The sequence below is a fragment of the Hevea brasiliensis genome, chromosome 17 (genome assembly GCF_030052815.1).
Source record: "Hevea brasiliensis isolate MT/VB/25A 57/8 chromosome 17, ASM3005281v1, whole genome shotgun sequence".
NCBI lineage: Eukaryota > Viridiplantae > Streptophyta > Magnoliopsida > Malpighiales > Euphorbiaceae > Hevea > Hevea brasiliensis.
Genome location: NC_079509.1, coordinates 6,123,771 through 6,147,779, shown reverse-complemented (window position 1 = coordinate 6,147,779; position 24,009 = coordinate 6,123,771). Strand labels below are relative to the sequence as shown.

At 37.7% G+C, this 24,009-nt stretch overlaps 3 protein-coding genes and 1 pseudogene across 6 annotated transcripts; all 4 read left to right on the top strand.

Moving 5' to 3' along the window:
- The first annotated feature begins 144 nt into the window (after positions 1–144).
- LOC110635198 (polyadenylate-binding protein 1) lies at positions 145–3,872 on the top strand. 4 transcript variants are annotated; one of them, XM_021784443.2, is made up of 7 exons: positions 145–503; positions 595–723; positions 1,232–1,297; positions 1,759–1,950; positions 2,033–2,160; positions 2,618–2,784; positions 3,349–3,872. In XM_021784443.2, the coding sequence occupies exons 1-7, from the start codon at positions 375–377 to the stop codon at positions 3,402–3,404; spliced, it is 867 nt and encodes a 288-aa protein (XP_021640135.1). In that variant the 5' UTR covers positions 145–374; the 3' UTR covers positions 3,405–3,872. The 4 variants fall into 4 exon arrangements, with proteins under 4 accessions (XP_021640135.1, XP_021640136.1, XP_021640138.1 ...); XM_021784444.2 differs by having other exon boundaries at positions 153–503; positions 595–697; positions 1,232–1,302; XM_021784446.2 differs by lacking the exon at positions 2,618–2,784 and having other exon boundaries at positions 153–503; positions 595–697; positions 1,232–1,302.
- Positions 3,873–4,546: 674 nt separating this feature from the next.
- On the top strand, positions 4,547–8,293 carry LOC110635238 (mediator of RNA polymerase II transcription subunit 31). The gene is made up of 6 exons (XM_021784486.2): positions 4,547–4,800; positions 5,019–5,116; positions 5,523–5,619; positions 5,754–5,832; positions 7,394–7,674; positions 7,806–8,293. The coding sequence occupies exons 1-6, from the start codon at positions 4,742–4,744 to the stop codon at positions 7,816–7,818; spliced, it is 627 nt and encodes a 208-aa protein (XP_021640178.2). The 5' UTR covers positions 4,547–4,741; the 3' UTR covers positions 7,819–8,293.
- Positions 8,294–10,306: 2,013 nt separating this feature from the next.
- On the top strand, positions 10,307–13,806 carry LOC110635224 (glutamate dehydrogenase 2). The gene is made up of 9 exons (XM_021784470.2): positions 10,307–10,773; positions 10,892–11,005; positions 11,532–11,753; positions 11,843–11,917; positions 12,046–12,162; positions 12,266–12,516; positions 12,882–12,957; positions 13,045–13,131; positions 13,333–13,806. The coding sequence occupies exons 1-9, from the start codon at positions 10,666–10,668 to the stop codon at positions 13,516–13,518; spliced, it is 1,236 nt and encodes a 411-aa protein (XP_021640162.2). The 5' UTR covers positions 10,307–10,665; the 3' UTR covers positions 13,519–13,806.
- A 150-nt stretch (positions 13,807–13,956) lies between these two features.
- Positions 13,957–15,947, top strand: LOC110635220 (light-harvesting complex-like protein 3 isotype 1, chloroplastic; annotated as a pseudogene).
- Positions 15,948–24,009: the final 8,062 nt, after the last annotated feature.

Below are 24,009 nucleotides of genomic sequence, written 5' to 3'. Positions count from 1 at the left end.
CTTTTTTTAAAAAAAAAAAAAAATTAGAGCCGTTGAGCTCCGAATAAGCTAAATCCAACCTAGACTAACCAGGCCCAAGCCTGCTTTGTGTATGACCGGGTCTCACTCTCAGCATTTGGAAAAGTTAGGGGGCCTAAACTTAAAGAGCAGAGAACCAAAATTACGCCTCTGAAATTAGTAAAATTACAACTTAACCCTTCTCCCCCATCCGCCGAATCCATCCCAGGACATTGCAATTTACACAAGCGCACACACCGTCCTCCCGATCCCTAGCCAGGCTAAAAGGTTTTTTTCCCAAATTGAAAACCTCAAACCCTTAGCTGTTAGCACTCGAACCTAATTTCCCAAGGTAGACGTAGGAGTGGTGGAGAGAGATGGATCAACACGAAGAGCAAGAGCATGACGTTTATGGAAGTGAAATCCCTGACGAGGGAGAGATAGACGCCGATATCGACATGTCTTCGAGGCCTGAAGAAGATGAGGACCACGGCCCTAACTCCAAGGTCTTTCTTTCTCTAGGGTTGTAGTCTTGTTTATCTGATTTTGTTCACATTTCCTTTTTTTTTTTTTTAATTTTTCGTTTTGATGGATTAGGATTTGGAGGACATGAAGAAGAGACTGAAGGAGATCGAAGAAGAAGCTGGCGCTCTCCGCGAAATGCAGGCTAAAGTTGAGAAGGAGATGGGAGCTGTCCAAGGCATCTCTCTCTATATATTTGCTTGTGTATTAAACTCTTACTGTTTAATTTGATTGAGCTAGTAGGTTCTTTTATTTTAGTTATGCGTGGATCTCTAGGTCAAATTTTATCTTGCTGGAAATAAACTGAGATATGGTCACAGGCATTCGGTTTTAGATAAGTGTGTGAAGGTATCAGTTGGTTAATTTAAGCTGATAATGGATTGAAATTGGACAATTTTTGAATTTTTACTTTTGTGTAACTAATAAAAGACTACTAGCAGGTCCATAGTAAGCAAACAAGCTCATTTAGGGCTGTACTATTAATGCTTCCATTGCTAGTTTCTATTTCTGATAAAATTGTCATCTTCTGTCTCCATATATCCATTATTTTTTGTAAATTTTGGTGTAATTGTTAACTTGCCTAAGTTTTGGCATGTAATTCACATTACCTCTTCTTGTTTGTTTTGAAATTTTAGTTCTGCACGATGCAAAGCTTTATTTCACAGTTAGTCTTATTATCACTTTCTTTTTCCCCTTTTTGACTTGTTTAAAGATTCCTCAAGTGCTTCTGCGACTCAGGCTGAAAAGGAGGAGGTGGATTCCCGCTCTATTTATGTTGGTAATGTGAGGGTTAACTATCCTTTTCTCTCAGCATTATTTTAAAATTATTTTGATGAGTTCTGTCTTTGCTGTGTAGATATAATGATTGTTCTTTATAGTTGTTAATAATATGTGGGCTTTACTGATATTTGCAAGAACCATTTTATTGATGATATCTATCTATTCTGAAATTGAATTTATCCTCATGAATTTCAACATATCAGTTCAGCTGCTCAACTAATGCTGCTTTGTGTTTTCGTTTCTGGCCAAATCTCCCTGTCTCTCAATTGCCTATGCCTTGTTGCCACAAAATTCATCAATTATTGATCTTAAGTGATGAATTAAGAAGGGAAATACATTGGCAGGAACTATTAGTTTGTTTGCTGCATATTCTATTTGTTTTGGGTTGCTTTGGTTTGGAATTAGTTGTATTCTTTTTTACATATTCTGATGTTTCAACAAGTGTGATATTTACTCCAGGTAGACTATACCTGTACTCCTGAAGAAGTGCAGCAGCATTTTCAATCCTGTGGAACAGTGAACAGAGTGACAATTTTGACTGACAAGTTTGGTCAACCCAAAGGATTTGCTTATGTTGAATTTGTTGAGACTGATGCTGTTCAAAATGCTCTTTTGTTAAATGAATCAGAGCTGCATGGCCGTCAGTTAAAGGTATTTTAACTTGTGTCTTTGCTGTTAGTTGCTCTGTGAATTTGCTTCTATGATAATAATGGTGAGTCTGGTTTATCCTTAGGTCTCTGCTAAGAGAACCAACATTCCTGGAATGAAGCAATATCGAGGAAGGCGCCCCAACCCTTATGGGTTCAGATCCCGAAGGCCATTCATGCCTGCTCCCCCCTTCTATCCCCCTTATGGTTATGGGTAGGTGTTTAAATACCTTTACCCCTTTTAGTCACTGGGACAATGAAGAAAATATGTGAACACTTGATGTCTTCCATTTCTTTGCTATTTAATGAAGTCTACGTATGTTTCCTTTCATATAGATGGGCGACTAGATACTAGATTTTGTAGTTTGATAGTTGAACTTTTCTTTTAGTGTTTTAAGTTTTTGATAAAGATGTGATTTAAACTTTTCCTCCCATAAGAGAATATATATTTAAAATGCATTTAATTGTGAAGATAAGATTTTATAAACAGTATACTGGAACTTGGGTTGTTGTATTGAATTGTGACCTTACCATAGTTACCTAATATGCGGTACTCTTGAATCTCGATTCACGGTATGCGGTACGCCCATAAAGTCATAACGCATTCCATCGGAGTCCTGAGCCTGTGTCCTTTCATTTGCCCCTTTTTCTTTCTTTCTCCTTTTGCATAGCTGCTGCCTGTGCTTCTTTCTTTTCCATTTTGCTCGCTGTTGCCTATTTCTTGTTGTTGCTGCCATGGAACATGCGGGACCCCTGCCCAAGCATTTTGGAATGCCGGAGTATCTCGTTCTGGTATGCAAGTACCAGTTCGTGGTTCGAAGGGGTTGCAGTGAATTAGGTAAGTATGGTCCTTACTGGCATCTGAAAATGGATAAAAAAAAATTATTAGTTTGTTTTGGGATATTTCATTTTTTTTAATGAATGCTTACGTGTTTTCCTTTTTTATTCTTCATGTGCGTTTGAAATGGCCTTGATTGCTCATGGCAAGTCTTTACATTAGGAGAAGCCCTAGTTTATAAGTCCCAACATTGACTGATTAGTTAGGACATTTTGTGAGTTGTGGTTGGATTAGAAGAATTTTTCCATATTTCATTCGGCTGCAATAGACCTCTAGGGAAACATCAGCCTAACATCCTTTGCAAGCAGTTATGCATGGAAATGTTTTTAAACCTTGTCTGGTGTATTCTTCTGTATTTTTGTGTTTTCCCCATGATATTTGGAATTTCATCCTAATCCATCTTTCTGCTATTGATTATTTTCGATCACATGATATTGGTTTTCTTTGGTTCAAGCAGTTTGTTTATCAACTACACAATTTGACTGGTCATATCTATAGTTTAAAAGTGGTGATCCGTTTATGTTTTCTGCATAATTGTTCAAGTTAATTTATTCTCATGTGCAGAAGGGTTCCAAGGTTCAGGCGACCAATGCGTTACAGACCATATTAATGAGCAGTAGCCACCAATTTGAGAAGATCATTGGTTCATGGATTGGGATGCTCGTTTTAATGTTGTGGGTATATGAAGGGACAGAAAGACTTTTTAATCATTATATGCATGGGGAGGGCCGGTCTGATTTTTCTCAAATTAATAGCACTTGCAGGAGTGCTGGATTATTGTGCAACAAACAAATCTTGCATTTACTTGCTTTACAGGGGCTAAAGGGGGCGCCAAATGTGCAAATGTTGTGGAAACTTTTTTTTTTTTTTATTCCTTTTAGTGTATTTACGAATTCATGATCTAGGATATAAGGTTTCTCAGTGAGGTTAAGTCGAAACTTTGGGGCATTCATGATTGACCACGGGATGCCTTTGTAGTTCAGGAATCACAGTGGCATGCTGGTTATGCTACAGTCAGTTTGTGAGCCTTTGTCAATTTGTAGCTTTGATTTCAAGTTAAAGGTTACTTGGTTAGGAAGAGTTTTGCATTTCGGCTTTCTTTGGTTCGGAAAGAGTATTTTACCCGAAAGGGATGATTTCAACAGATGCCATCGTTAATCAAGTCGTTTTATTGTTTTTTCAAATGCTGAGACGGTAATAAAAATCCTTAACCAAAGATACGGTTTTTATTGGGACCGGTGGACATATTATTAGCACATAATTGAAATTCAATAGTAGATATTACATAAATTCAAAGCATATTTATTTTTTATTAACATGGATAATATATATGATTGAATATACTCTCAAAATCGTTTTTAAAAAAAAAATGATTTTATGATGTGAAAATTAGATTAAAAAAAAATTAATAACTACCATCCTAATCATCACCATTGCCTTCATCCAACTAACTGTTATCATCATTACCACAATTTTTCAGACACCATCATCACTAAATAATAAATCATTATAATGATAAAGCATCAGAAAAATTAATATACTACTTCAATTCATTTTTATTTATTCTATTTAGGTTGTGAATAACACTTAAAAAAATAATGAAATTATTTATTTTTATAAAAACATATTAATAATTGATAAAATATTTAATTATTTATTATAAAAAAATTTTGTTATATTTAATAAAATCAAAAAATAATTAACACTATCTAATTTTTCTCGCTGTATCAGATAATTTTTTATTAAAGAAAAACCTGTAATTGATTAAAATAGACGAGGCTGAGTAAGTTTGTGTGCAAATAAGGCCATAAAGCAGCAAATCCTAAGCAGCGTGCTTGTAATCGCGCTGCTCTTGACTGTGGTGTCTCTCGCCCTCTGATTAGATTTTCCGGGAACCGCAACTAAGGTGATTTCTAACTGTACTTCTCACTTCCTTTGTTCCTAGACGAAGGGCTAAATGGCTTCTTCTTCTTCTTCTTCTAAAGAAACCGATGAGACTCCCGACACTCCATCGTCGTAAGCCTTCGTTTCTTTCTCTAGATTTAATTTCAGCTTATATAACTTGTTTTAGTTGCCTTACCCTAGTCAACAGAGCTTTTGAGCTATTTCATTGTCAGGGGTTTATTTCTCCTGATTGTGTTCCGTACAAATTTCATTTATTGGCTTTCCTTTTCCCTTGTTTTTCTCTCTTTTTTGCTCGTTTTCTTCTTTGAATTGGGGAGAATTATTTTTAGGCCAAAGAGCATATACAAGGATCCAGATGATGGGCGACAACGGTTTTTGCTTGAGTTGGAATTTGTCCAATGTCTAGCTAATCCCACTTATATCCATTGTAAGTTCATATAAAATTGCCTGCATTTGCTTGAGCTTTTTCTTTCCAATTCCCACAAGTAACAAATTTTAAGTGACTTAATTAAGTTATGCATCTTTCAAAACTCAAAGCAAACTGCTTTTTGGAGTATTTCGGTTGTGTTTGCAGGGATTTTTTTTTTTGCTTGGAGGACTAAATATTTTATATCTGAGGGAATAGTAATATGTGTGTGGCATGCATATATGTGTTGATTTCTTGCTACATCAGTGTTAGAATCAAATATTACGGTGCAGAGGAGCATGAACGCATGTGTTTTTGGGTGCCTTTGCAGTTGCTCTTTTATTGTTCAGGTTTCAAATTCCTGACTAGTGCTCAAATTTTTGTGCATTTTGTCCTGATATTGGGTTCTTGGAACTTTTAAATGTAGATTTGGCTCAGAATCGCTATTTTGAAGATGAAGCATTTATTGGGTACTTGAAATACCTTCAGTACTGGCAACGACCTGAGTACATAAAGTTTATAATGTGAGCTAATCTCTTAGGAGTCTGGGACTTTGACTTTCAGATTATTACATCAAGCACAGTTTTTCTAATGAACTAAAATGATGTGATTTTTATTTTTATTTTTTAACAATACTTATCATGTAGTATGATTCCAGGTATCCTCATTGCCTATTTTTTCTTGAACTGCTCCAAAATGCAAACTTCCGCAATGCAATGGCGCATCCTGGGAACAAGGTTACATTCTTATGTTTCTTTGCTAACACCTTATTGATGTTTAAATCTATCTTATCTTTTAAGAGAATTTTAGTTTTTCCGGTATATAAGCTTGTACAACTTATGCAGATCTGTTTTAGAAGGTATTTAAAAGGATCACTGCTGATATTATTTAGTGCGTTCTTTTTTTCTTAATTTTTCAGTTGTAGTGTCTTGCTCAACATTTCCTGGTTTATTCACTTAATTGATTGGCATTCTAAGTACTGCAAACTTGGTCCATCTTACTTGCTTTTGAGGAGTCATATGATGGTTCCATTTTCTTCACTTGTGATGCATGGGAACAGCAAGGGTGGCATTTCCCCGTGTCGGAGACGATTTCGACACGGAAACAGCGGGACACTGCTGGGAAATGTTTTGGGGCTGTTTCTGCAATTTTCAGAAGTTGGACACGCGTTTCCGGCATAGGAAACACGTTTCTTTTAAAAAAAAAAAAAAGCTAGGTTAAAAAAGCAATAGAGTCACGCCTGATCTGAGAATCATGAGGAAGAGGGCTTACCTAGTGGCGATGGCGGCGACGGCGATGTAAGGCGCAAGTGTGTGTACTATAACCCTTTAGTTTTCCTTTCCCATGCTCTGCCTTTGATTGGTTTTGGTGGTTCTGAGGGTTAAATTCTTAATGAATGGTTGGCTTTTGTGGGTTTTGTTTGGCTGAGCCAGATTTGGGTGTAATTTTACTGTGATTTAGCATGCATGCTACCATAGGCTGTGATATGTAACCTTTTTTTTTTTTGGGGGAGGGGGGGGGGGGGGAGGAACAATGTGTAATCTTCATTTCTATTGTTTTTATCTATAGTTATATGTTTAATATTTTTATATATAATTTGTTTAATTCAATTTGTTTTATCTATGGTTATATATTTAATATTTTTGTAATAATTTCTATAATTATTTATTCAATTCTATTGTCATGTGCTTTAATGAGTATGTCATAAATTTCATTATCTTTTCCCTTTTTACATTTGAATGTGTTGTATTTTTTGTTTTTTTTTTTAATGAATATGAAGTATGAAACTTGTAAACATGTATTTTTTTTTTCTTTTTGATATGGTTGAATTTGAATGTTGATTTTGACTTTATTTATTTTTGGATATCTTTCATGATATTTATATATAGATACTCCTATATTTTTTATATTTATGCGTTCTCCTACGTTTCCATTTTTTATATTTTTGAAAATGTTGTTTCCCCATATCTGTTTCCATGTTTCCTCGTGTCCGCGTTTCCGTGCTACATAGCTCTTCACCAAGCATATTAGTGAAAGTTGCCATTAGATGTTTCTGTTGCATTTTGAGTCAGTGATAGCCTGGCACGGATAATTGGTGTTTGCTAGGATGACTTTTTTGGTATTTATGTTTCCATGTTAAGGTGACTGGCTAGAGGATTAAATTTTAATCTCTTCGTGATCCAGGAGGGACAAAAAAAAAAATGCTTGTTTTTATTTAGCATCAACATCAACATAAACTCAATTTGTGTTTGTTCATTGTTAATTTTGGGTTTACTTGTTAACACCTGGATCTTTTAGGAGTTGGCACATAGGCAGCAATTCTTTTTCTGGAAAAACTATAGAAACAACCGATTGAAGCACATTTTACCAAGGCCACTTCCTGAACCTGCTCCTGCACCCCCTGCTCCTGCTCCACCTCCACCTCCCATGCAGCCAGCACCACCTGTGCCTCCAACAAACATTGTCATGCCTGCTGCTCCTGCCTCAGCACTTTCTCCCATGCCATATGGCATGCCTTCTGGATCTTCTCTCACAAAAAATGACATGAGGAACACTGGAATTGATCGAAGAAAAAGGAAGTATGTAACTTATCTGTTGTCTGATTTAATAGTTGAGCAAGTATACTGATTGGATGCCTCTTCACTTTTGTCTATCATAAAAGACCTTAAACTACAAGCATTTTTATACATACGTTGCTTCATTGTTGCAGGAAAGAAGTTTAACCTGAACTTTCAGCTTCTTTGACTGCAGTGGAGCAAATATATCTGTTGCGGTAGTTATACATATTAATTTGTTTTATAAGGCTCATAATGTGTGAATGATTTAGCCATTCAAAATAATCAGCTCTGAAGTTTTAGATGGGTCAAGGACCAATCTACAATATCTACCCTTTTTTTTTTAAAAAAAAAAAAAAATTGCTGGTATCTCACTGCAGCGGGTGTAACTATGGTAACTTTGTCTTTTTCAAATCCTCTGCAATGGATGTGTTGGAGAACTTATTCATGGATAACTTTCTAGAAGGCTGAAAATCTTTATATTCCAACAAGTAAGACTTTACTTGTAAGAATGCTAGAGAATTCATCAAAGAATTTGCTAGTTGGAAAATCTATATGTATGCATGGCATGATTCTAATTGTATAAACCCAACGCTTCTTTTTTACATTTATGCAATAGACATTTTAAGACCTTTTGTTTTAAGTTCTGTTCCCGGTCTGTGAATGATAATTTTTTGGTCTTGCCTTTTGTCGCATCTTTGTAATTTGTATCCAATTGGATCTCATAGATGCAATAATGCAGCATATATCAGCTTTTGTCGCTTAGAGTTCAGCTTATGAAAGGTGCAGGATCTTGTTGATTCTTACTTAGGGAAAAAATGGAAAATTCAACAAAATATCTGAACCAGTAACGTTGTAACATGTTAAATGAAGGGATCATTCTGGAAGCTCTCCCAAGTATTTAAAATTAGTTGGTTAACCATGTAAATTGGCTAATATAGATGACTGTGGCGCAGATTAAGATATTGACCTTCATTTTTGTTGTTGGCCAATTGAAGAGATGCAAGTTGCGTACACGAGTAACAATTCATAACTCCTGGAAGTTCAAAATTTTCCTGAAATGTTTAAATCTTAGCCCAAGCTGGTAAAATCATGGAAATGAGTTTTGCATTTAATGGGTTAGCAATTTATTCATTACACTACATTTTGGGGAGGGCTAGGCTGATGAAAAGTTTCAGTGTATGTTCTTGTGCGTTATTGGATGTAAAACCCTCCTGTAAAGTAGCATTCAGTTGGGCAGGGAATCCATGTTTCATGCTTGTTTCCAAAAAGGATAGAAATTTTGATAAGTTTATTCATGAATTTCATGCATTCACATGCTAGAAATGTTCTATTTTAGTAGAGCAATGGCATTAGCAAATCAGTATTGCACACTACGCAAGCAATTGTTGCTTCCATTCTGCAGAGTGCAACATGATGAACTTGTAATTACAACTACTCTTTTATTTGTTTTCTATAAGCCTCACATAGGATAAGTTTAGCATTCTACTTTGTTTCACAAACAGAAATGTGAAGTGGTTCAATGTAGTCAAATTTTTTTATATATAGCTAATATTGAGCGGTTGTGATCCACTCGCAGATCATTGGTCATCAATTGATCAACTTCTTGTCATCAGGTGCCACTGATACTCTTGATTTCCTTCATAATTGCGGGATGTTCCTAATCTTAAGAAAGGTCTTAGCATGCAAAATAGATCAGCTAGCATCTTAAGGGTGAAAGAGAGAGGTTGGAATATTATAATTTTACCTAATATGTGTGTTTCATCAAGCAATTTACGTTTCTCCTACAAGTATAAATAGTCAAGTATACTATTATATAAAAGATGCGTATATCTATTTAATTTGATTAATATTGGTCTGTTGGCTATGTCAAAATCCCCTCTTTCCTTGTATTGCAACATTCTTTATTTTTTGTTCTCTATCCTTTCAAATTCTATAACAATAGCTTTCATTGAAACTTGAATGCATGTACGGCTTCATATCATTGCACAAGGGCAGTCACAGCTTGAATTAATTATTCCTTAAATATAGCTAATGATCCGTCTTAGACATCTCTTTCACGTCAAAATTTGTACTCGGGGTAGAGATAAGAATGCATCATGGCGTGGCAAGTCGAAGCTCTGCCAAGTGCCAACTCATATCTAAAATTTAGTCCTGTAAAATATGCCTCCACGACGTCGTCAAGGACGCCGCGATAAAAACGTTTCAGCCTCATTGCTGACGTCTTATCGCGTCGACCTCCGACTCAACTAACTTTTCACTTTACCTGCTGGAAAAAAGGCAAAAAGTTCTGGTGAAACAACTTATTACCACGTGGGTCAAAGTGATTGGCCAAGCAGTTTTACCTAAGTAATGGAAAGAGGTTGAAGATCCAAGGGTCATGTGCGTGAGTGATGTTAAGCCAGGCGGACGGTCCAGATTTTCCTAAAACGTGGACGCCATTGTGGAAACTGATTTTCTTAGGATGACAGATCCCATTTCCATGTAGAATTCGGATTTTTTTTTTGCCCTTCAATATATATTTTGGAAAATAAATATAAATAATTATCACAAAAAGAAAAATTAAGACGATGGAGGGTTTAATGACAAGGATATTATAGTAATTTGACAGTTAGAGAAGTGGTTTTCAGCTTTTACCGAATCAAAGAAAGCTTCCCAAAAAAAAAAAACAAAAAAAATTCCATCGCATCCCCTCATTTGCTTTCTCCTAATCAGTAATTAAGCAGCCAGAGGAAGAGCTTACCTCCTCTTCTATCTGCTTCTGCGTCTCTAATTCTCTCTCTCTAGATTCGTGTTTATCCAGACAATTCAGTGGCAATAAACCAGTAATTTACCTCTCTAGTCTCTACCTTCCCTATATATGCCCCTCTCCCTACTCACTTCTCTCATTTATCTTTCTTGTTCCTTCCCGTCTGCCTACTGATCCATTATACTCACTTGGATTCTATTACGAGTGGATTTTGTCGTAGTTTTGCTTTTCTGGGTTCTCTCTGTTTCAAGTTTCTTTAGGTAACCATGAATGCTTTAGCAGCTACAAACCGCAATTTTCGCCACGCAGCACGAATTCTTGGGTTAGACTCTAAAGTTGAAAAGAGTCTCTTGATCCCATTTAGAGAGATCAAGGTATAGAAAAGCTTAGTCTTGGATTTGGTTTATGTCTTATTATGTTTTAGTACTTCTTTTTGCTTTGAGATTTTCATAGGAAAGAGACTTTTTTGATCTTCTCGTGGCTTTTGATCAGGTGGAATGCACAATTCCCAAGGACGATGGTACTCTGGTGTCGTACGTTGGATTCAGGGTGCAACATGATAATGCTCGTGGTCCTATGAAGGGAGGAATCAGATACCATCCTGAGGTCTGTGATCACAGTTATTTCTGCTACCGTTGAAAAATTCGTTTGTCTTTCTTGTGTTTTAGGCCTTATCTGATTTCATTTAGGCTTTTTAAGATGCTCGATAAGAAACGTTAATTATTTCATTCTTGTTAATTCTTTTGATCCTTCTAAAGCTATGAGGAAGAATGAACAGTGCCTGCCAAATGTTATGATTTAGGAATTAGTTTTTCACCCTTATGTGTAAAATTTATCACACATGCATCTCTTTTAAACTCTGAACTAATCTCTCCTTACATATCTGAAAATAACCTCAATTTACCTACCCAAGAATTCATAATCATATGTTCCAAAGCCAACCCATCCTTTTCCAGAACATTTTTTCTTGTCCAAAAATTTTGCAAAATGATTTCATTTGAAACATCTTTTCTTCGATCCTCCCTGGAGAAAATACGGTTTGAAATTTTTCTTGTTTCTTCTTTTCTAGATTATTTTATGATTTTATAATTTAGAATTGATTTTCTTTCTTAATAATTTTTTTTCCTTAAAGGTTGACCCTGATGAAGTAAATGCGCTGGCTCAACTAATGACCTGGAAGACTGCTGTAGCAGACATACCATATGGTGGGGCAAAAGGAGGGATTGGATGCACCCCAAGGGAGTTAAGTTTGAGTGAGTTAGAACGACTCACCCGTGTCTTCACTCAGAAGATCCATGATCTCATCGGCATTCATACAGATGTTCCAGCACCTGATATGGGCACTAATTCACAGGTCATTAGTTTTGTTGATTTTCGTTTTGTTTTGGTCCAATTTTGATAAGATAGATATGATCCTAATTATGGGGCTAAATATGTAAACAGACCATGGCATGGATATTGGATGAATACTCAAAATTTCATGGTCACTCTCCAGCTGTTGTAACAGGGAAGCCCATAGTAAGTATTAAATGTTTAAATCCTGCTTTTTCAAAGGTTTTTTTTTTTCTAAAATTTGAAAAAGTTATCTAAGAGATGAATAGGAAAATACCTATCTTCTCTCTCTCATATATAATTTGTTGTATTAGGATCTTGGTGGATCACTGGGTAGAGAGGCTGCAACTGGCCGTGGAGTTGTTTATGCTGCTGAAGCTTTGCTTGCTGAATATGGGAAATCCATTGGGGGTTTGACATTTGCTGTTCAGGTAACCTTGAAACTAAATTTCATTTCTGAATTTGATTGTCAATTAAATTACATTCACTCTTTGATTGTTATTTTATTGATAATTACTTATTAACTTCTTTTAGGGTTTTGGGAACGTTGGGTCCTGGGCAGCAAGGCTCATACATGAGAGAGGTGGAAAGGTTATAGCAGTGAGTGACATCACTGGTGCGGTCAAGAACCCAAAAGGGCTAGACATACCGGAATTACTTAGGCATAAAGAAGCTACTGGCAGTTTGAGAAATTTCCATGGTGGAGACTCTATGGATCCCAGTGAATTGTTGCTACATGAATGTGATGTCCTCATCCCATGTGCTTTAGGTGGAGTTCTGAACAGGTTTGGCCCTTTTCCAAGCAACTTGTCCCTTGCTTTTCAGTTTCTAGTAAAACATTGCATGTCTTGCATGTCTTCTCCAATTTCCAATTTCCAATACAATCACGGTTATATTAGCCATAAACTTATTGTATTTCTTGAGATTTTTTTCTTTAATTAATAAGACACATGAAAACTCGATGGAACTTGTTTCTACTGGGAAATAGTTTCATCTGAATGTCAAGAGTGTAGCGCTGGTTAGACATTATTTGAGCTTTTGAAATCTGTACGTGGCCGAAAAATAAAGGAAAAACCATGGAGATGCTTTTATTTTCTAATTTGATGAATCTCAACTAAATTTCCCAACTCCCTGTGGTTGTCCTTTGAAGGGAAAATGCTGCTGATGTGAAGGCCAAGTTCATTGTAGAGGCAGCAAACCATCCAACTGATCCTGAGGCAGATGAGGTAAAATTGCACTTCCTGCTTTTTCTGTCTACAAAAAGATGGGGGAATATATATGTTGTTCTGATTTGTGAGACTTTGATATTGCAGATTCTATCTAAGAAAGGAGTCATAATACTTCCTGACATATATGCCAACGCTGGAGGTGTGACTGTCAGCTATTTTGAGTGGGTTCAGGTAACACATTAAAAAAAAAAAATGCTGTTCTCTTCTTGGTATTGCTGATATATTTAGTACAAAGTTTGAAGTGCATTCCTGCTGAATGAAACCATATTATTTCATGAAAATTGGTAAACTGTAATCTGCTTATTCAAACTTCTAACGGTAAAGCCTATAAAGCATATTGTAGCATGCTTGAAACTTTTTCCAAATTCGCAGAATATTCAAGGATTCATGTGGGAAGAAGAACAGGTGAACAATGAGCTTCGAAGGTACATGACTCGTGCCTTTCATAACATCAAGAACATGTGCAAGACTCATGATTGCAATCTTCGGATGGGTGCCTTTACCCTGGGGGTAAACCGAGTTGCACGTGCTACTCTGTTAAGGGGATGGGAAGCATAAATCGATTTTGTTTTAGGCTCCAAATTCCTCCTTTGTTTACCTTTTCATCCTCGAATGTATCCCTGCCTACAGCTGAAGGAGCCAACTTCAAAGCTGTTGATCCCTTCAGCTATTTTTCTTTTCCCCTCTTAGAATCCCAACTTTTTATTTTTGTTTTTTTAAAATGATATTCCTATCAACAATGTCTAGAAAATTAATTCCTGCTGTTAGATTTTGATGTTGAAATGGATATTTTCTGTTACGATTCACATTGACAAGCCATTTGAAATAAACTGAAACATTTTGATAGTTTGATCTTTTTGGCAACAGTTTTAACTTTAAACAACAGTTATCATTTGACCATTTTGTTATTACTGCATTCCCAAATGTTTAACTAGTCTCAGCTTCTTGCCTCGATTATTTTTTGCTTACCTATAAATTTGGAGCCAATTTGGCTAGCTTGCTTTTTGATTTTTGATTCATAAGAACTTCTTTTAATAAATTGTGTTTTTACTAGAAAACCATTATGACAAAAATAATACTTAGTAAACATATGAGTTTCACTCCAATAAGATAATAAAAAGGAAATTACAAGGAATTAATTTAAAAAAATAACTATTTTTCTTGGGCTAATTATATGGATCTGTTCCAATTCTATGAAAGTTCAGTGCCTGAATCCCAAAGTTACCATGCCTAATTGAAATGCTTACTTTAATAAGGGGGCAACTTGCGTTCCTTGGTGGCAATGTTTTGTAGCATTCCCTGTCACAAATTTTCCATTTCTTTGAAAGACAAGATAAAGGTACCAAGAAGCTGATGCAGATAAAATAACTTACCCATAATTTTCAGAGACAAAAGGAGGAGGGGTGAGCCAAGATAATATTATTTATTACAAAGTATGGGTGTCTTTCCTGCTGCTATCCACCCATTATCACCCGCAGAGACAACAAACAACTAGAGATATGGGTCTTCTTTAACATCCATGGCTTGCATTGCCATTTCTGCCTCGCTGCAAAGCGCTTGCAGCTCACATCGTATCACCAAGAAACCACAGCCTCAAACCAGACCTGCACGCTCTTTGGGGTCAAAACAGGTGACCCACGTGTCTTCTGCGCTCAATGTTGAAGACCAAAAGAAGGGTTTAAGAGTAGCTGAACAGCAGGAGAAGTCTCCTTTCCACGCTGATGAATCAAAGAATGCTAGTGATAAATCAGATTATGGCTCAGAAACAGAATCATCTGCTCCAAAATTTGTTGATGACCGCTGGAAGAAGGGGAACTGGGATATTCATGTTTGTGAAGGATGGCAAGATGGATTGGGATGGTCTGATTGAAGCAGGTGAGTGAGTTACCTTGTAGTTCATGGAAAATGTAAGTTATGGCCTAATCATATGTGCAACTGCAAGCAACTAGTGTTTTTCTGTATATGCATGATTTCAGAAGGGACAATTTTGCTTCAATTAAAATATTTCTCTTTTCTTTGTTTATGCGGGTAGATAAGGCAACGGGCTCTCTAGTCTAGGAAGTTAAATTTCAGATGAGATGATACATAACTTCTAAACTTTTTTGTTCAATGACAAAGAGATTGTTATCGATCTTAATCTGTTTGAATGATTCAAATGCTTGTACAGCGTATGTCAAGCACGAAAGCTATTTTCAATAGTCAATCCATTCCATAGTCTGTTACTATACCATCTATTGGCCTTGCAGAAGCAAAGAGGAGAAAATTTCTTGAATTTTACCCAGAAGCATCTACAAATGAAGAACCGGTGCTGTTTAGGAGCTCTGTAATACCTTGGTGGGCATGGCTCAAAAGGTCATATCTGCCGGAGGCAGAGCTAATCAATGGTTTGAAGACTGAAAACACCTTTTTCACTTCTTATTCTTGCAACTTGATCTCCAGAACCATATGTATCTCACAATTCACACTTGTGTCAATTCCACAGGTAGAGCTGCAATGGTGGGATTCTTCATGTCATGTATTGTGGATGCATTGACAGGGCTTGATATGGTTAGCCAGACTGGAAACTTGTTATGCAAAGCAGGACTTTTTGTGACAGTCATTAGCATATTACTCCTCAGGCGAACCGAAGATTTTGACAACCTGAGAAAGCTGGCTGATGAAGCAACTTTGTATGACAAGCAATGGCAGGCATCATGGCAAGACCAGAATGCACCAAGCACTGGTGCCTCAGAGAAAACTGGAACCTAAATGTAGTTGCATTGTTCACATATATATATTATTTTTCCAAAAGAAAAATGCAAAAGACTATTTGCAAGTACCATGGGCATGCTTTGGACTAAAGGTTTATTTAGAAGTTTTAGATTGCCTCTTAAAGGGACTTAGGCAAACTTTCTCAAATTTAGTTAGTTTTTGAGTGGAGTTAGATTTAATTTATTTTTCTTTATTTGTATACAAACTTCACACTTTATATAAGCGACTTAAAGAAAGTGTGTTATACACATTTATGTTATATATAAGATTTAGATAAACCTTCACCTTTAAGTTAACGTTAGGATAGAGTACATTTTCTCTCTGAAACAGAATATTATGCCCTGCAATATTAACACTAAAAAGCAAATGTCTAGTGTCGCAAGGTGTTTTGCGGTCGCCTGGACGAACACTCACCGAAGTGGGAAAGAGTGAGGAGTCGCCACTTTAATTTTGAGGGAAATTAAAGAAAACCATTTGTGAAAATAAATTAAAATGAAACCACTTCAAAAAACAAAGATTCTAGGTTTGGGGTCCGTAAACGGGTGGGGAAGGTGTTAGGCACCCCACCTCGTCCCTTAATGAGGGTGAGCAGATTTAACTTTAAGTTCTTTATAAATTAAAATCGATAGTTAGGAGGTTCGAACGGAGATGTTAATCCTTTTGGTAAAAGAGAATATTTGATTTTTCACTAATTCGGGTTACCCAGATACATAAATAAATGAGACGACCCTTAGTGAGTTGCTGTTGCGTATCAGTTTTGTTTAAGGGGTTATTTTGCATATTCGATTTAAGAATCGGATAAGAACTCTCCTCCGATCTTTTTTTAGATTAAAATTTCGATTGGAGATCGGATAAGAACTCTCCTCCGATCTCTTTTAGATATTTATGAGAATTTTTTATTGAGAATCGGATAAGAACTCTCCTCCGATCTCTTTTAAATATTTATTAGAATTTTTGGATTGAGAATCGGATAAGAACTCTCCTCCGATCTCTTTTAAATATTTATTAAAATTTTGGTTGAGAATCGGATAAGAACTCTCCTCCGATCTCTTTTAGATATTTATTAAAGTTTTTTTTTTTATTGAGAATCGGATAAGAACTCTCCTCCGATCTCTTTTAGATATTTATTAAAGTTTTTTTTTTGGATTTAGAATCGGATAAGAACTCTCCTCCGATCTCTTTTAGATATTTATTAAAATTTTTTAGATTAAGAATCGGATAAGAACTCTCATCCGATCTCTTTTACTTGAATGAGAGTTAGATAAGGACTTTTCCGACCTCTTGAAATCTGATTACATCTACACATCATAAGAGCCTAAGACTAAGGGTTCTGGCATTCAAAGATGCCGGGAACCTGAATAAGGCCTCTTTTAACTCATTGGTACCTCGTGACTAGATAGGGGATACTAGACTGAATTTTACCGACCTCCTATGTGATCGCCTTACCAATACCTTTCGGCAGGCAACATTTGCTCTATTTCATTTGCTATTCCGAAACTCAATTTTACTCCGACCTCCCCCACCTTTACCCAGTCATATTCTCGAGCTAGTCTAGTGGTTCAACTTCATAACTCTCTGATTTATTATCCGAACGTTTATTTAAAAAAACTCTTATGTTAAGACACTGTTACCAATGTTTTATCAAACTACCTGTACGTTACCCGTAAATAGAACACCTACATTAAGAGATAATAAAAGACCAAGAACAAATAAATAACATGAACTGATATCAAAGATAAACTCGAGAATAAACCACCCACGTGGGACCTTCTAACATAAAACAAACTTTGACGAAAATTACGAGTGTAAAAAGAAAATAAAGACGAACACTGGATAAGGCAACGGTTCAAACACTCACCTGTAGGAAGTTGAACCTATTGAACTAACTATGGAGTCACAAAATATAGTAGAGCCGTGCGCTGCTAGCCTGGGGACTAATGTTCGCCTTGGAATGAAGAGTACCAAGTTAAAATACAGTCAAACCGAGATGACAACAACCGAGTTTGAATGAGGTTGAGCTTGAAAAATGAAAATGAAAATGAAGGTAGAACTGAAACTAAGAGAGGGTATCACAAAGTAATGAACGAACTGAAAATGGAGAGTTTCAGTATTCAATACTTCTTCAAAGAAAATACTTTAGAAAACTGGTTTCTAAAGTTTTTTCAGCTTAAAAATAGCAGAGTAGCAAAACTGAATTAATTTTCAGAGCCTTTCCACTATAATCACCACCCTTTTCTTCGTCCTCCTCATCAACAGTTTTCATGCAGGTATTGCTCCCAATGAAGGGTCAAGATTCCCTTTGAGGGAAATGGAAGGTTTGGATTTTAAAGGACACGATCTGATAGTTGGGAATTAAAAAGAATCAAAACGAACGACCGAGATCCTTTTCTGCATATTTGTCCTTTCTCCTTTCTAATCTGATGGCTCAGAATTTTCTTGTCAAGGGCGATCCGAAGGCTGAGAATAAAGAGCGCCGGTCTTGTCGTCTTGTTCTTTGATCCAAGGGCTCTGGACTTGTCCTTACAAGTAAGATCAACGGTGGAGATTGGGATGTACAGCACTGTCATGACATACTCTGGCACCTGTCAGTAATGTGGGCGATTCTGAGGCGTGCGGTGGAGATTTCGTCTGTAACTCTTTAACTACCTCGGCTCTGATTATGACGACAGTTAGCGGAAGTTGTCTTCTTCTCTTTGTTTTCCGACCTCCCCTCCCTTTCGATCTTTCTAACACGATCCTTTTCCGATCTCTCATGCCGGGCTCCCCTCTTCCGACCTCTCCTACTCCGGTCTTCTCCTTTAACCGGTCCGATTCAGTCAAAGCATTTATTCCTTCGATTTCCGAGGCATCCGCTTCGTTTTCTGCTTGCAATAAATGCTCAGACTTTCTCTATATATATACCTTCAACGGGAAACCCCTCCGCATATGATTTTCTCCTCTTTCTCACTTTTCCTATTCTAACTGCTCCGGCAATAATCCCGGCCATGATAGTTGCTTTTGATCTTTTTTCAATTTTCCTCTTTATTCCTCGACTGAAAATTTACGATCCCGGTGATCAGAGAATTATGATAACCTCATTTGATGACAATGAGAGAACCGGACTAATTTGTCGACCTGGATCGAGGACCTCGATCGTGTCGATCTCGAATCGTTCGACCGATATAATCGGCGAACTGATTTCTGGCGAGAAGACTGCTAATATTCCTCTTAACATCGGTGACTGCCCCTTGAAGTTCATTTGGCTCCTCACCACATTGGGCGTCCCGACTACAGCTCAATTCTGGTCGATGACAGCGGAGATGACTCTCCATCCTCATGAGAGTCATAATCACCCCATCTGAGCTGTACGTCTATCTGCTGTCTATGGCTAGACAAATCTTTTGATTCAGCCACGAGACTAGGCTTTGACATAGGCCTTTATTAGGTAGGATGTTCCACCTATCTCTAAAGATCGCCCCTGTGATGTAATCAGATCTTTAATGTAATCCGATATCTAGAGATCGCCCAAATGATGTAATCCGACTTTTCGGAAATAAAATTTTATTTTGACAACTATCATTTTATTATTATTGCATTGATTATTTTTTGATCTCTGATGTGTTTATCCGATCTGGTTCCTAACTGAACAGCCCTTAACCGATCCGCACTTCCAAACATTCGCCTTAATTCACCGATCTCTAACTAGCCGATCTTTCCTTATTATGGAATTTCTGGAATATTCGTGAGACATGTCAGAAAAAGCTGGCGAATCCCGCTAACCGATGTGCCGCTTGGGACACCGTGAGTGTAGGGGTGGGGCGTGAGGCGAAATATCATCCATTAAAATTATATAAAATGCACCAGGTAATGCCCAGGAAAGATGGTGGAGTCACAATGGTCTCACTTAAGTACCACCTCCTTAGACAGCATTTCCTAGACATGCACTTCATACAATCCTAACAGAATCAAACCACTGGTAAGTACCGTCTTCCCATAACACTACCACGGTACTAAGGATTTATGCCACGAAGGCATAGATAGACAGGAGTCGCCACCCGGGTAATAACCGGGACATATTCAGTGTTTCTTCCGAGGGTCATGGATGGCAACTTACTCCTTGCAGAGTTTCCACAACCGTCATTACCATAGCCCAATGTCTAGGTTCGGGATAGTGGGTACGTAAGGAGAAGGTGTTAGGCACCCCTTACGCCTGGTCTAACCTCGTTAATTCGAGTGCCAGTCCTCTACTAATGTTTCTAGAAGTCTTGTTTATTATTTCTTTATTAAACTTTATCCTAAAAAATGCAATTCTAATCCTACACACGCAAGTAATTCACAAAAAGGGTTGTTATTTACACACAATTTTCATGCACAAGTAATTCCTATCTATGGGGTTGCTAATTATTTAAATGATATTTACCAGATGACTAAAATTAATTTATTATTGGAAATTTAATTTACAAACAAATTCAATTTTAAATAACCCTATGTTTCTATTTAACCTAAATAATTAATTTTCACCAAGTTACCCTAAGGATAATTGAACTAAGTTAATTATGTACATGTGTAATTTATTCTAATATCATATAAGTCCCAAAAAATCACAACCTAATAAAGATTTCTAACATGCAAATTTATTTTACAATTACCAAGTATTAAATTAAATTTATTTTACATGCCAATATTAGTTTAATTTACAAACAAGATTAATTTTAATTTACAAAGTATTTATTTAAATTAATTACATGCAAAAGTCAGTTAAATTAAAAACAAAGTTAATTTTAATTTACCAAATGAAAGTTCTATTATTACTACAATTTCATGTCAATGGTTATTCGAGAAGTTTAGAGCTACTTACTTGTTGGTAAATGCAGTTGCCATTAGGCAAGCTACCCTTAAAAAAGGGTCTTCTCTTCTAGTATGGCAATGATATCCCTGGCTTACTCCCGTTTAGCTCCATATAAGCTCCGCGCAAATGCCCTCTTTGGTACTTACCTTAGGGCTACTTACCAATTTTGTTTGTAATAAAAAGTAAAGAAAATAAAGAAAAATAATAAAAGTATGAGAGACAGAAACTAAACATGTGCAGAGTTGTGTATCCCCCTCAAATTAAACATGATTACATGATCTATATGAACATATAAAATAAATAGAAGACAAAGAGCATAGAATTAAAATATTGCATGGCATAGATCTTGAAAAGAAAACAATAAAAACTGACCTTCCAGAAATCTTGTATGAAAATCTTCTTGAAGAAAAAAAGAAAAGGAAAAAGAGTCTTAAATATCTCTAAATTTCTTATAGCTCTGAATTTTCTCTTCCTCTTTCCTCCCATCATCCCCTTCTTCCCTTCTCTAGTAGGGTATTTATAGGGTTTGGAAGAGAGGTGTGATAGGGTTTGGAGTTTTAGGATGATAAAGTTTAGATGACTTAAACAACTACGATTGCAGAGTTCGAATAAGAGTGGGATATGGGTGAGGTGTTTCAACCAATAGAAAGACAGGAAAAAATGAAAGGCACCAATAGGGAGTGAGGAAGAGGTGTGGTAGGGTTTGGAGTCTTAAGGTGATAAAGTTTAGATGACTTAAATAACTACGATTGCAGAATTCGAATAAGACTGGGATATGGGTGAGGTGTTTCAACCAATAGGAAGACAGAAAAAAATGGAAGGCACCAATAGAGAGTGAGGAAGAGGGTGGGGCCAAGGAGGAGAGAGATATTTTGTTATTTTAATTTTTAGAAAATAATTAAATGGGTCCCATTTAAAATTCCTAACTAGGCTTTCTTAGGCCCATAGAGCCCAATTAAACTTAATTAGATCCATTTAAGAACTGCTCCTATTAAATTTAAACAAAATAAAATTTTATTTAAATTTAATTAAATTAATTTCCCCAAAACTTTATTGTTATTTTTATTTTTTCAAGATCATGCCACGGAATTAATAATTCAGCTCCATGCCTCCAATTACATCTTACAGTCATATAATTTTTCATCATCGGGTTTCCAACAGCCTCAATGCACATATTCATCATAAAATAAGGGTCTACAGTGAGCATTAAATGCTTAAACTAGTATAAATAGGGGATGAGTCCGCCAGTTGTCCCCTTATGTCATTTTCAGCCTTTCGCGAGCGATTCCAAAATCCTCTAGTTTTTTTCAAGTTTTTCCGACACCGATCACACTCCGGTAAGGATTTTGATCTTTCTTTCAATTTAAATTTTCTCTTTTCTTTGAAAATGAACGGCGCCAAGGGTCAGAGAGCGGCAAGCCCCCCTTCCGTTCAGATCTCGTGGTCATCAGATGAGGTAGAAGTGGTCGGACCGAGCGAGCGACCTGAACCTCCTAGGACCTCTATTCCAGCCCGCAGTCAAGCAGCACCCTCGAGGCAAACACATTCTTCAGGGAGAGAAAACCTCCCCATGGACGAGCTGCCATCAATTCTTCAAGAAACCGACCTGCAGTCGTTCAGCCAAGAGTATAACATTCAGCCCGATTCATACGAACTCATTAAGTGTCACGGCGATCTTCGAGCCGATCACTTCTTCGAAGAGAATGATATGATCATGGTATACGAAGAGCAATTAAAAGCCGAGCTGCGGTTCCCTCTCGACGACTTCTTCAAGGAAGTTCTAAAATTTCACCAAGTGTGCATAGTCCAAGTTCATCCGAACTCATGGCGGATCCTAGTAGCCTTCAGAGGCCTTTGCCGAGCCAAAGGACTCAGTCCTACAGCTAAGGTGTTCGCCGAACTACATAGGCTAACTCGTCGTAAGGACGACGAGTATTGGTTCTTCCAAGCGAAGCCACATTGTGGGCTTTTTACCGATCTGCCCTCCTCCCTGAAGAATTGGAAGAATCGCTTCTTTATTCTAAGGAGCAAAATTCCGAATGGCTTTGAGGGTTTCCCACGCAGCTGGCTGCATTAGGGCCCGTTAATTCCGAAGCGCATCACCCTGAATAGAGAAGAGGGCCTAATGGTGATGGAACTGAAAGATCAGGCGGCCCGACAGAAGTTCTCTTGTTTAGATGCAGTGACGGCCGAACTGCATCATTGGACAATGGAGTTGATTACTGGCGAAGAACATGAGCTTCAGCTCTCTGACCTCGGCCTCGGTAATTTCTATATCTCTGATATTTGGGCCTTAGCGATCTCATTGACCTTTTCTTTGTGCAGGTATGGTGAGCGACGAGGCTTCCAAGGAGAGCCGGAAGCGAAAAAGAGAGGTCTCCCGAAAAGTGCGGGAGATGAAGCTGGCCGAGGCCCTTCAGACTCCCAGGCATGATCCCGAGGAAATGCAAGGAGGCTCGTCTCAACCCTCAGGACTGCCAATCCCTGACATAGAAGTGGTCCGGTCCCCTCCTCGTCAAGAAGAGCCACCACCACCTCCTCCGGTTGCTTCAAGCGCGGAAGGGGGTCCTTCCCAACCACCTGTGAGGACCCTTTCCCGTGGCGCTCAAATCTTGATCCACTCGCTGGAGAAGAACCGCACGGTTCGAGAGAATCCGGGCTTTGCTAAGGTCTTGGGGTCCTCCATCTGCCTTTGGGAGGATCGGGATAGGCTAACCCCGAACAACCTCGATGATATCCTGACCCAAACTATGAGCCTGAGCGTGGAGAGTTTGGTGAACCAACACATTGTCCAGGAGAAGGCTCACCGCTTGAGGCAGGAGGTCGAGAAGGTGGGTCAGGAAGCTGCTTCCCTCCGATCTCAACTTTCGTCCGCTCAAAACTACATATCTGAAATTGAGGGGTGGATGAAATTCTACGAGGATAAGCTGGCCGAGCAGGCTCATGTTCTTGAAGAGGTTCGGGCGCTCCGAGCTGCTGAAGTCGCTCGCCTCACTGAGGAGCTCAAAGCAAAAGAAGAAGAGGCAGTGACAAGGGAGGCCGGTGCTTATGTGAACGCTCATGGGGATCTCTTGGCCGAGCTCAGGAAGCGTTATCCCGAGGAGGACTTCTCCTGGATGGTGGACCTGGCTCCCCAGGACGAAGAGGATAGCGAGGAGGAGGCCGAAGGTGATAGAGAGGGTGAACAAAATGTAGAACAAGCTGGGGGTGATCCTCCAGCCGAATGACTTGTATAAATTTTAATTTGAAATGAAATGAAGTTCTTTTTTGTTCAATGCTTGGATGAGATCGGAAAGTATCTAAGTTGCATAAGCACTTGATTGTCTGAACATATTAGAACAACAGCTAAAGGTGATTATTAACCTAAGTGTAAGAGGTCGGAAAACATTGTAAGCAAGAGATCGGCAAACGCCAAATGGGACTTGATTAAAATTGGGAACTTGATTTGAACACTTAAGATCGAAATCATC